Raw genomic sequence first — 13072 nt, forward strand, 5'->3', positions numbered from 1 at the left:
TTTTTGTTGGTAAAGCTATCACAATTCACAACTGAACAAACCCTTTAGGGACCACATGAGATGATAACATTAATATTGTTTTTAAGTTTTAATTCTTTTGTATATATATATGGTATGTTGTCACTTGCTAGTCCACATTATTTAATTCTTCCACCATTAAGTCTAACAGTTTTCTTGCATATATAGGATTCTTAGTCATATCCAGCTCGTAACAATGTACCATGCACGACTTCCGCATAAAATATTCATACCACCAATACAGATGATGAAATATATAATTAGTTCCAAAGTTAAGACCTATTAGACCATCAGCAATGGTAAACTTGGGTGGGTGTGTGTTAGTGGGATGTAAATATTTTTTTATTATTTTAATTTAAAGAGAGAGAAAAGAGAAAGAGAAAGAAAGAAAGAGAGAAAGAGAGAAAGATTTTTTTATTATCTTACACTCGGGTGTGAGTTAAAATTCGAGTGTGAAGAGAAACAACGCAGTATATTATTTCTCATTTTTAAAATATTCACACCCCATGCTCGGTTACTCCGCTGTGTTTGCTCTTACGATCGTATATATATTTCGCGTAAGTATACAGAATATATCAATTGGATTTAAAGTAGCCAAAAGTAGTTGTTTCAATTCACGACTAGTCGTTCTAAAATTCATGGGGCTTTGGTTTTGGCTACACTGATTAAACATATGTCAACGAAAAGTCAACAATAATCTGGCTTAGACGTAGCCACGTAGGAATAGGATTATCAAACAATATGTCAATATCTACATAACACATTATTTGTCATTAGTTTGAATCTTAAGAGCTGTCGTTATTTGGAAAATCAAAACTCACTTTTTTCAATATAAACATGTATGTTATCCGTACTAATAATATCTAGCATTTACTATGGCATAGATGCTTGCTAGCTAGGTTAGGTGGAGATTCAATAACAACAAATTAAATGATACGAAAGAAGCATGACCATATTATCTTCATTTGCTAGCACACAGAAGCAAACCCATATTCCCATATTCTGAATTTGAATAGAAGTAGATGTCTGCGTGTACACTAGACAAGAAAGTGAGAAAAACAGATTAGGTGTGTACTTAGTTTTAGTGGAGTACTTATTAACGGTTAGTTGTTTTCTTATAAGTTCGATGCGTTCTCGTACGTTAGACAAAAGCTAAAGACCCAAAAGAATCCAAATTGTTTATCCATATGTCTAAAACTACTTGACACTTGTGATCCAAACAATTTTTCAAAAATAATGTTTCGGTATTGATAAATAAAGACAAATGATCATTTACCACTAATATTTTTAATTTTATTAGCCGGTGTACTGTGTTTGGCACATGTCGTTTTATCCCCTTCAAATCCAAGTAATTTTCCCAATAGCCAATGCTCCCGTAACACACACGTATTCGAATTGGCCAATGTGTATTTAACGCGTGTTATTATGCAACATGCTTATTCAAAAATAAACAAATTAAGATAATATAAGTGTCACATAATTATACAACTATACCAATTGCATACGTATTAATGTATTATATATATATATATATATGATTGACTCGTAGGAACTAAAAATCCTCTTTGTTTTATTAGGGAGAAATATATCTTCTCAATATACTTTCTGGTTAATTCTCACGAATCTTTTTTCAATATTTGCTAAATTTGACCATATTTTAGTCATCTCCTAATTTTCTATTTAATTTCTTCTTTTTCTGTGACGTCAAAAACAATTTACTTTTCACATCTCAAAATTTAAAATTTCCTTTATATGAAACATGATTTACTATAAACAATTCAAAGTTCAAACTGTAAAAAAGAATAGCTAGTTACTAAATCAATCTCTAACAATTTTTTTATATAAAAAAAATTACGAACGTTACGCTAAACCAAAATCACAGAAGTAACGTGAACATTAAAAAAGTAAAAAAATAAATAATAAACATTTTTTTTTACCCTTTTTGGGGGCCCACCAAAAAGCTGCATCTCCTCTAATCTCTTTTATAGGCCTCTCTCTCTTCCATAGTCCCATCTTCTCTCTCTCTCTCTCTCTCTCTCTCTCTCTTCCCATCTCACAGCGTCAATCTCTCTCTCTCTTCTCCGCTCACAACGACTCTCTCTCTCTTCTCCGGTGTATCCGTTCTCCGGGAACTTCTCCGAAGAGGGAGAGAGAAAAAAAACCGTTCGATTCAATCTCTTGACGAATTTTTCTTAAGCTTTCCTTATTGGGTAACTTTCTTTCCTTTAATACTTTTTTCCCGATCTCTCTCTCCTCTGTTTTTATTTCACTCCCATAAAGTTTTTATTTTTTTCAATCGTTTACCTAATTTTTTTATTTTCTTCACATCGCAGGATTTGAAGATTCTGAGTGGTTGTTATGATGATAATGTGGGTTTGATTAGTTCTTGACAGTTTCTCTACGCTCATGGATTCTTCTCTCGATGGTAGATTTCTGGGTTTCATTGGTTGCTTAAGATTTATCGATATCCGTGTCTCTTTGTTTTTCCCTATAATAATGTTTCAAGAAAAAAAAAACATATTTTTTTACTTCTTTTTGTTTTTAGCTGGTGATGAATGAAGAAGCTTTGGATTCTCAAATTTGTGTTTATTTTATTCAAATTTTTTTCGAAAGTTGGAGACTTTATGTTTTATACTAATTTGCTACTGATTTTAGATTACTGGGTTCTTTAATCTTTCTATTTCTATTGGAAGTTTTATGTTTTCTAATTGGTGATTCTAAATGGTGGGTCTTTACTTTTTTTTGGTTGATTGGTTCTAACTCCATATTCTTGTGTGTTTGTGTGTGTTTTTTTCCACTATCATTGGTTTGATGAATTGGGTTTTTAATTTAATCGTGCGTCAGAAGACTATATGACTTTTGTTATGTGTATAGAATAAGATTCCATGATGGCATGATTGATGAATGTGGGTTCTATTACCTAAAAGAATCATGCTTTCATTCTCTAACTTGTGGCTTATTCTTTGCTTTGGATCTTGGTCTATTGCATCCTATAGAACATTATCTTTGCTGTCTTATTGTTTGGTTCTCTCTGACTCCTTGATGTCTATTGATCAAACCTTATCAGCATTGTTGTCCTGTGGTGGTAGTTGAACTATCTTTGTTTTTAAATGAACAAAGTGTTTCACTTTTCAGAATTCCAATTTAGTTTTGTATTTGAATTTGTATACATTCTTCTTAGTTTTGGAAAACAAGGTTCTAAGGCAGATTCCTGTATTAGTCTTGGATAGTTTGTGTGTTTCTGGTTAAGACATTGTTCTCCATTGCCTTCACTTCGAGCCAAAAATGTAATTTGACTTCCTTTTCTTTCTATATACAGGAGCTGCAGGTGACTCATCGAAATGCAATGAAATGAGTGTTGATGAGAAGAGACAGCTTGTTTATGAACTGTCGAAGCAATCACATCTAGCTTCTGAGGTCTTGCAGGCATGGAGCCGGCAAGAGATTCTACAGATCTTATGCGCAGAAATGGGAAAAGAAAGGAAGTATACTGGCTTGACCAAAGTCAAGATCATCGAGACCCTTTTGAAAATTGTATCCGAGAAAAACCCTGGAGAGAATGAAGGAAAGAAGAGAGATTCTGATTGTTTGCCTATTCAGAGAAACACAAAGAGACAAAGGAAGGTCGATAATCCTTCTAGGTATGTGCTTCCAGCAAGCAACAACGTAACAAGCAACAATGCCTCAGGGAGCTGCAGCTCGGTTAATACTAAAGGTAAAAAAATCTTCTGTTTTGGGTTCAATGTTATCAACTTTTTGGTGCATTCTAATCCGAAAATAGAATTTGGTCAGGTGAGAGTACTATCTACTGCAAGAATTTGGCTTGCCGTGCTGTACTGAGACAGGAAGACTCATTTTGCAGAAGGTGTTCCTGTTGCATCTGTCGTAAGTATGATGATAACAAAGATCCTAGTCTCTGGTTAACATGTAGCTCAGATCCTCCATTTGAGGGTGAGTCTTGCGGATTCTCGTGTCATCTTGAATGTGCTTTCAAGACTGAAAAATCCGGTCTTGGAAAAGACAAGCAAAGTGAGGGATGCTGCTTCTATTGTGTCTCTTGCGGTAAAGCAAACAGTTTGCTTGAATGTTGGAAGAAGCAATTGACGATTGCTAAAGAAACCAGAAGGGTAGATGTGCTTTGTTACCGTCTTTTCTTAGTACAGAAACTATTGAAGAGCTCAACAAAATACCGAAATCTGTGTATGGTTGTGGATGAAGCTGTCAAGAGTCTTGAAGCTGATGTAGGTCCTCTCACTGGTCTCCCTATGAAAATGGGTAGAGGAATTGTAAACAGACTTCATTCGGGACCCGATGTGCAGAAACTTTGCTCTTCTGCTCTTGAATCTCTTGAAACTCTAGCAACTAAACCTCCGGATGTTGCTGCATTACCTTCATCTCGCAGCTCCAAGATGCAGCAAGGTCAGAATTTTTATATCTTCAACGATTGAGTAATATAACAAGTATGTTAAATAACGTTGATTCTCTGATTTTGTTTCGTAGATTGTTCTTATGTATTGAGTAATGAGATATCTGCAGATACAGCAACCACAGGATCAACCAAGATCAGGTTCGAGGATGTTAACGCGACTTCACTTACAGTGGTTCTCGCCTCTAATGAAATTCCCTCACCTCCAAACATCGTCCACTACAGTATTTGGCATCGCAAGGTACCAGAAAAAGATTACCCGGAGAAATCGACTTGCACATTGTTTACTCCAAACACAAGATTTGTTGTCTCTGGATTAGCTCCAGCTTCCGAGTATTGCTTCAAAGTTGTGTCCTATAGTGGAACCAGAGAAATGGGCGTCGATGAAATCAATGTTTTGACACGTAGCGCTGAAGAAGGAGCGAATTGCTCTTCGGGAGTCGAAAGAAGCGAAAGCCCTCTCACAAATTGCAGCACATTGTCTTCTAATCCTTCTTCTGTCGAAGCTGAGTCCAATAACGATTACATTGTGCCAAAGAAGCCATCAAAGAACGACAACAACAATTCTCCTTCAGTTGATGAAAGTGCTGCTAAAAGGGCGAAGAGGACAACCGAATCAGACATTGTACAGATTGAGAATAACGTTGAACAGATTGTGTTGTTGGATGAGGAAGAACAAGAAGCTGTTCTGGATAAGAACGGATCCGGATCCGGATTCGGATCTGAAACTCCAGCCCTGGTTACTACGAATAATCTTGCTAGTAATCGAAACAATTCAGATGCGAGTTTGCCAATTACTCCCTTCAGGTCAGATGAAATCAAGAACCGTCAAGCCAGAATTGAAAAATCGGTTAAAGACAATTGTAACAACGGTGATCACTCAGCGAATGGAGGAACAGAGAGTGGACTAGAGCATTGTGTGAAGATCATAAGACAGCTCGAGTGTTCAGGACATATCGACAAGAATTTCAGACAGAAGTTTCTGACTTGGTATAGCTTGAGAGCAACGTCACAAGAGATTAGAGTTGTGAAGATATTCATTGATACGTTTATTGATGATCCCATGGCTTTAGCTGAGCAGCTCATAGATACTTTCAACGACCGCGTTTCGATAAAGCGTTCTGCGATTGGTGGTAGCGGTGCGTCTGCGGTTGTTCCATCTGGATTCTGTATGAAGTTGTGGCATTAGAGATGGGGAGATTTGGGAACTTCTGCTCTGTTTTTTTTTCAAGTCATTTTCAAAACGTTATTCTAATTATTGGGAAATTTGCATTATTGGAACATTTCCATGCAAGAACAGTAGTACTGTTGCTATCGAATAGTTTGTTTTGTCGGATTATTTATTTTATTTTATGGATTTGATTCCATTTATAATTTAGTACTAGACTGAATTATTATAATTTCGTTGACTTTTGGATTTAATTCTAATTATTGGGATGATTTTAAAAAGTATTTGTAAATCTTTTTTTTTTTTTTTTTTTTCATCACAAGTATTTGTAAATCATAGAACCAATAACACATGATTTTTATAAAAAATTTAAAATCAATGATTGAATAACACATGATTTTACTTGGATTTCCAAATCCATTCAAATCAATGATCCAATAACCCCAAGTAACATTTGGAAATTCACACAAAATTCATTCTTTTAAAAATCAAACAACGTGGATTTGAAAGGTCAAATAAAGTGGAATTTAAAGTCAAATAAAGCAGATTTGAAATTCATACAAAAGGATTATAAAATTAAAACATTACAATCTTTAAGAAATAATCTGTCACGTTCTGATCTATAAATTCTCAATTGAATCACTCCACATGTTTGATGCTATTGTTTTTCTCCACTGATTGACATATTCTCTCTGTTGATCTTGGGTTGTAAGAACTTCATCATTATTGTCATTAATTTCTTCGACAACTTCTTCTGCACTTTCGTCTTCTTCCAGAAAATTATCCGTTCGACAAAACTTTCGAAGAAAATTATGTAAACCAACACATGCAAGATATGGAACCTGACTAATACTTTATTGTAATAACTTGCGAACTGTATTTAAAATGTCCTGGATAAAGTTTTCAAACATGTCGTACATCTCTGGCTATCCAAATTTTATTACCAAAGTTTTTGGTACATTATTATTGCTTGTGCCAAATTATATATATAGATCAGTATGCTTTTTTAGTATTTGAATTCATTGGAAATTGCGTGCTTACAAAAGAGTGTTTTTTTTTTTCGGTAACCAAAAGATTTCGAGTTTTAGGTTTTTAATCCCCTCAAAACAGAGATCATAGTAGGTTAGTTAGTCGCCTCCCTAATAGCAAGACTCGAACTTAAGACTTTAAAATGTATTTTCGTTGGAAGGTTATTCAAGTACATCAATATAGCTAGTGAAGATGGGTTTTGTAGAGTTATTCAGGCGTGTCTCTCGTAAATTTTACGATTTTTGGTGTTTCGGTTCATAAATAATAGTAACATGTATTCGGATTTTAATCAAATATATATTTAATTTCCAAAAAATAGGTTTTATGTAGAATGATTTTCTTTTGGTTTTTGCATGGTTCATTTCAAATTCGATTTTTCGAATATAGAAATAATGACTCTATTTAAACTATATTAAGATTAGAACACATATTTCCGTTTCGAATATAGAAATCGAGATTTAAAAATACCAAATATTCTTTCAACCACGTTCCTTAAGGATGCATGACGATGGTTAAACAACTCTTTTGCATTCGTTGGTTGTGAATTTTGACCAGAATATTCTTGTAGATGATATCTGACACCACGATACGGAGCTAAAAAGTTTTGACGATTTGGAAATCCACAATCTACTACATAAAACTTTCCTGAAATACAATAATAATTTCTTATAAAAGATACAATAATAATATAGCACTTGTCTTGTTGAAAAAACATATTTACAATATAAAGACATGTACGTACCTTCTGGAACTGGTAGTCGATTACTGTTCATTGTCAAAGCATCATTTAATACTTTTGAGTCATGAGCTGAACCTTCCCATCCACTAAGAACATACATAAATTCGAGATCAAAATTACAAGCAGCCAACACATTTTGCGATAAATCACCTTTTCTGTTACGAAAAGAAGGCGCTTTTTTCTGTGATACCATTGCAAGGATATGTGTACCATTAATAGTTCCAACACAATCCTAAATAACAATAAAATTATATTCCATGAAAGATAATGAAAAAGCAAAGACATAACTATATGAAAGATATACCTTAAAATACGGATAAAACCTCGTACTTTCTCTAATTTTGGTAGGCACTGCAATCTCCGGTTTAGCCATCAAACTTGGAGCAATTTGATTAAGAGCCCGCAAAACTTTGTGAAAGTTCACGCTTGTTGCAAACGTTGACCTATTAAAAGTGTCTTTTGTATAACAATACCTTGAATTTTGACCGACTACTAGAAGAAAAGTTGCAACCATTTCTTCAACACTAATATATTTTGTATCGCATAAACTTGTCTGCTCCCGGAGTTCTTTACATAACTTCAGAAATATTTGTGGATACATTCGATACAACTGTCGAAAATATTGAGGTCCATGTCGTAGGCATTTCCTCAAATACAACATCCGAAACAAAATCAAGAGCACCAACAAAATAATATCAGCATCCAACTCGTCATCATGTAATGCATTTCTTTCTCTTTCTTCAAGGACTTCTTGATCTCCATGATGGGCTCGATCCATGTTTGATGATGTACACCTGTGACACAAAAAATATAACTCGTAAAACTTTTCTTACAAGTAAATGACATGATAATTAAAAAATCAAGCAACAAAGAGGTGGAGACGTGTGTTGAGATCTCACAACAAGAAAGTTTAAAAATATAATTAACGTATAAAGTTAAGAAAATACACTTACAAATTTATCAATGGTGCGCCATCTCTTTCTTATTACTAATGGAAAAGTAACAGTTTGTTCTTATAGTGTTGTACTTGTATTATATGTATATTTTACATTTTTATTTTATGTAAATTTTACGTTTTACAAACGCACATATTACTTTTTGTTTTATGTACATTTTACATTTTTCAAACAAAAACTGTGAAATGAAACATGAAAGTTCGTAGAGAAAGAATATATATATATATATTGTGAGTCAATAAATTGTAAGATTTCCTATAAGATTTGACAAATCACCATTTTTCGTAAGAACTTTTAGGTAAACGAATTTTTTTGTGAGTCAAGAAATTGTAAGATTTGTCAAATCACCATTTTTTGTAAGAACATTTTACATGGAAGCTTTCTCAAGTGGAGTAATATATTACGAAATTTTTTGTGATTCAAGAAATTGTAAGATTTCCCAATTTTTAATCGAGAATTTGTCAAATCACCATTTTTCATAAGAACCTTTTGGTAAACGAAAAGACTATATATTAACTAACTTCTTAAACTAGTTTTTATGTAGCACAAAACTTAACAGCAATAAAAAAAACAATGAGCAATTCACAACAAGATCAAGAAAAAAATCCATACCTTCCATGGAGTCCACAAGAAACCAGAACTTTGATAGATTTACTTTTAGACGGTCTTGCTTCGGGTTGGCGTAATTCAAGCGGTGTGTTCAGCAAGTTTACAGTGGAAAGAAAAATACTATTGTTAAAAAATTCAGCAAGTTTTTACGGCTTCAGATGAGGTGTGGAATAATTATATAAAGGTAAACTGCACATACATTAGCTTTTCCTTTTGGCTTTTTTTTTTTTTAATACAATGTTAAAAAGAACGTGGAAAGTTGCATGATCAATAAGATAATAAGCAAATAAACTGTGAAATTTGTAATTATGCTAAAATATGTTTCTTTGGATTTTAGGCGCATCCGAGTTACAAAAAATTCAGAGATGAAACGTTTGAAGAATTTGATGATCTCAAGATGATATTTGGGGACAACATAGCAACCGATGGGAATGCTATTGGATTAGGTGATGGTACGGATGCTCGAACATGTGAAATTGCTGGAAAAAAAGCAAACAAGTTCTATTGAAGATTTTTCTATGGATGTCGAGGAAGGTCATGAAACACCTTTGCCTTTTGTAGACAGTAATTTAAGGGGCCCTTCAGAAAATCTTCCTGTGAGAAAGAAGCGTAGAAGCAATACTAACAATGTAGGTGAACCAACAACTCATAGTGAAGATTCAGAAGAAGTCCATACCGAGATGAATTCATTGACAACAGTAACTCATAAACTCTTCAATCTAATACAAGAAAGAGAAACAAGACAACAAAAAGAATCTGAACAAAGAGAGGCTGAGAAGAAGAAAAATAATGTATGGGAAGCTATCAAAGAAGTTCCTAATTTGGAACAAACAGTTCGTTACGATGCGGTTAAATTGATTCACCAATTAGGAATGAAAGAAGTCTTTGTTAGTATGTCCATTGATGAGCTTTATGGTTGGATTATGCGTAACGTGATGGAGTGCTAGATTAATTATTTTTTGTTTACAAGTCTCGTTTGGTTTCGAAAGCTTCTCGTTTGTTTTCAAGCATTGTTGGTATTTCTTTTATATGATGGTGTTTCATGATCTTCAAAACATTGCTCTACGTCATACTTGCATTATGGAAAATAGAAACTGCTAATATTGTTTTCTTCCAAATCCACCCAAATAACTAGGTGGAACCCAAGGATTTCAATCACTCTATTTATAAGTAAAACATATATTCAATTTCATTCAAATCCAATATGAAGTCAAATCCATACTCAAATCTTCAATATTGAATAAGGGGTGATTTTTTTTCGACAAAAAAAAGAAAAAGAATAAAGGGTGATTTTAAAAAGTATTTGTAAATCATAGAACCAAAAACACATGATTTTTATAAAAAAAAATTAAAATCAATGATTAAATAACATATGATTTTACTTAGATTTCCAAACTCATTCAAATCAATGATCCAATAACCCCCTAAAGGTTAAAAAATGGTTAGTTAGTGGTTTCGTTAAGAAAGAGAATAGTCATTATATCATAGGCTCATAGCTACCCATTATTTATGCACGTATTTGTGGCACTTATTCATTTCGGTGTTAACAGATGAGCGGGTGAATCTCAATTTATTGGGCCTATATAGAATTGGGCCTGAAATCTGGGAAAAGTTAACACCCCCTAAATGTATTTGACAATTTGGAACTACTTATATTTTGTAGTTTTTTTTATGATTGGTTATTTTTTAAATAAAATATAATAATGTGTTTAAAAGAAAATTAAATTATTTTAATATGTATGTATTTATATTAAATCTCTTATATTTTGAAACAGAAAGAGTAATTTAATTGAAGAGTTTATAATGGATCTGTCAATATTTGAGGAGTTTTTATATACTAAAATCGCATAGCAAAATAACGGAAACAAATAATGACTTAAAAGTACAATAAAACCTCTAAATTGATAAGCACTAGTATAAAATAATAAATATTTTGATCCCAAGTCGAACCAATGTAAAAATAAACAAAATTCGATAAAATGATAAAATAACATTTTTTACGAATCCTTAAGTAATTAATATTATAAGATCCCATTAATAACATAAATTAACAATCATTTACATTTATATATACACACATATATATATATATATATAATATATCAATATGGTTTTAGTGTTTTTAATGAATTTTTGTTAGAACTCATCAATTAATTTTCTGGTATAAAAAAAAATATGTTTATAAATTTTTGTTAGACTATTTTATATAGTATCGTGTATAATTTTCTCATATAAATAGACAAAATTCTTATGAATTTACAGAAACAAAATTCTTTATTATTTATTTATTTACAGAAAATATACATATATCATTTGTATAAATTGAATTCATTTATTATCTTTGTTATTTATTGTCAATCTTTTTTCTTCTAAATATTAAATTTTCAAATCCAAAACTAAATTTGTGATAATATTCAGATTTTTTATAATATTCAAAAGAATTATTACGTTCTTTATTATTTATTCTAACTCATATTTTTCTAAGATTGAAAATGAACGACGGTCCACGGAATGTTGAAACTAGGACACAAAAATCAATATTACGTTCTCTGGGCAATACGAAAACCCAAAGCCCAAACCTAGACATTTTACGTTCTTCATTTTTTTAAATGAATCATTCTGCCTCGATGGTAAAAGGTATACACATACACTAATCCACAAAGCAACGACCATTTAAGCCCTCAAAAATAAAATATTTATATCCTTAACAAAATGATGCCGCGGGATTGACAAAATGTTTATAAATTATAGTTTAGTTAGAGCATAAAATATATCACAAATAATAATAATTTTAAAAGTATGCTTTTTTTTGGGCAGATCCTCATACTATGGGACCGGAACTAGACTTGGAATACACATATAACCAAATTTATATGTTCATTTCTCTTCCACCCTATCTCGTTCTATCTCTCTTTTTTGGAATCCATCCTTTCCAATAATGTATAAGTTGACGCAAACGCATTTACCTCCCGTGGTTATTAATTCTTCAGAACATATAACATTAATCCTATTACTTTGTCAATAAAATACACCGAATGAGGATGATCTTCACCGAGATTGAATTCTGGCAAATCAGGTCTCGATACAACAAACAATTTGGTCCAAGAAACAACTCTATCTTTGACACTATTTGTGACCGGCCGATACCAAGTCTCCCCCACTTGATCATGTTCTTCGTATACACGTTCGTGAAGCAAAGAAAGCTTATCTTCTCTAAAAGCTCATAAGGCTACATTATCATATGTATCATAGAAGTAAGGAATCAGGCTCATATATTTGGATGTCTCTCTGGAAAAATCAAAACTTTGGATAAATGTGCCATGATGATATTGTCCAGCAACCCAATACATATTTCCTTTTAGAGTGGGTGAGTATTGTTGATACACGGATCTCACAAGTACATATACGGAATCTTGAGGGAAGAAAGAAGAATCTCTTATTAAACTGACGATTACAACAATGGACGAGCAGAAAACTTAATCTACGAGCCGAGCCGCAAAGTTCTCTGACGGTGGTACGAAATTCTTTGTAAAAGCGGGTATTTCGGGATCCCCTTTCCAATCATTCTACTTTCCTATTTATAGGGTACAGAGGTGGGGTACCTTGTACCCTCGAAATGTCCTTTTTGCCCTTAAGGTCGGTGCTTTACTTCTTAGTGGGCTTTTGAGCCTTTGCTGGATCGGGCTTTAAACGAGCCGGGCTTTTAAAAATCAATTCTTCAGCCCGTTTGCCGATCCGGGGGCCCAAGAGGATTTTGGGCCATGCCCAAAATCCACCATCAACAGTAGCTCGACTTCCTTCGCGTATTTCCGAGGTGCGTGCGGGAGACGATCTCTCCTGATTCGCCTACTGCTGCTCCCGAGATATCAAAAACCGGGTCGTTCGCGTGTTGAAAGCGGCGAAGTCGTAATGATTACTAATTCGGCTCGGATTTCTTCTTCCTTCCCGAGGTGCGTGTTCTCGCGGCGCGTGAGGAGGACGTGGGTTCGTGGTTCGTCGATTTATATTCCCGAGACGTTGGTTTGCAGGTCGTTCGCGTGTTGAAGGTGGCGAAGAGCGTGATGATTGCGTCTTTCTTCAAAACACAATGATTACGCGGTTTCGCTCAACCGACCCTTCCCTCTATA

General features: G+C 33.5%; 3 protein-coding genes across 5 annotated transcripts; 2 read left to right on the plus strand and 1 right to left on the minus strand.

Annotated features, from left to right (window-relative positions):
- The first annotated feature begins 2043 nt into the window (after nucleotides 1-2043).
- Nucleotides 2044-5825, plus strand: LOC9305458 (VIN3-like protein 2). 2 transcript variants are annotated; one of them, XM_021017461.1, is made up of 5 exons: nucleotides 2044-2228; nucleotides 2352-2443; nucleotides 3338-3733; nucleotides 3811-4437; nucleotides 4519-5825. In XM_021017461.1, the coding sequence occupies exons 2-5, from the start codon at nucleotides 2425-2427 to the stop codon at nucleotides 5631-5633; spliced, it is 2157 nt and encodes a 718-aa protein (XP_020873120.1). In that variant the 5' UTR covers nucleotides 2044-2228; nucleotides 2352-2424; the 3' UTR covers nucleotides 5634-5825. The 2 variants fall into 2 exon arrangements, with proteins under 2 accessions (XP_020873120.1, XP_020873121.1); XM_021017462.1 differs by having other exon boundaries at nucleotides 4555-5825.
- Nucleotides 5826-6220: 395 nt separating this feature from the next.
- On the minus strand, nucleotides 6221-9152 carry LOC110226895. 2 transcript variants are annotated; one of them, XM_021019795.1, is made up of 4 exons: nucleotides 8949-9152; nucleotides 7685-8174; nucleotides 7384-7612; nucleotides 6221-6381 (listed from the first exon to the last, which is right to left on the minus strand). In XM_021019795.1, exons 2-4 carry the CDS (start codon nucleotides 8156-8158, stop codon nucleotides 6233-6235), a joined length of 852 nt encoding a protein of 283 aa, XP_020875454.1. In that variant the 5' UTR covers nucleotides 8159-8174; nucleotides 8949-9152; the 3' UTR covers nucleotides 6221-6232. The 2 variants fall into 2 exon arrangements, 1 of the variants encoding a protein (XP_020875454.1); XR_002330776.1 differs by lacking the exons at nucleotides 6221-6381; nucleotides 7685-8174; nucleotides 8949-9152 and adding an exon at nucleotides 6966-7286 and having other exon boundaries at nucleotides 7384-7462.
- Nucleotides 8529-9545, plus strand: LOC9303435 (uncharacterized protein At2g29880). The gene is given in 4 exon segments (XM_021016804.1): nucleotides 8529-8534; nucleotides 9283-9429; nucleotides 9431-9457; nucleotides 9459-9545. Coding segments are annotated over 4 exon segments (267 nt in total).
- The last annotated feature ends 3527 nt before the right edge of the window (nucleotides 9546-13072 follow it).

This window comes from Arabidopsis lyrata (assembly GCF_000004255.2).
Source record: "Arabidopsis lyrata subsp. lyrata unplaced genomic scaffold ARALYscaffold_7, whole genome shotgun sequence".
NCBI lineage: Eukaryota > Viridiplantae > Streptophyta > Magnoliopsida > Brassicales > Brassicaceae > Arabidopsis > Arabidopsis lyrata.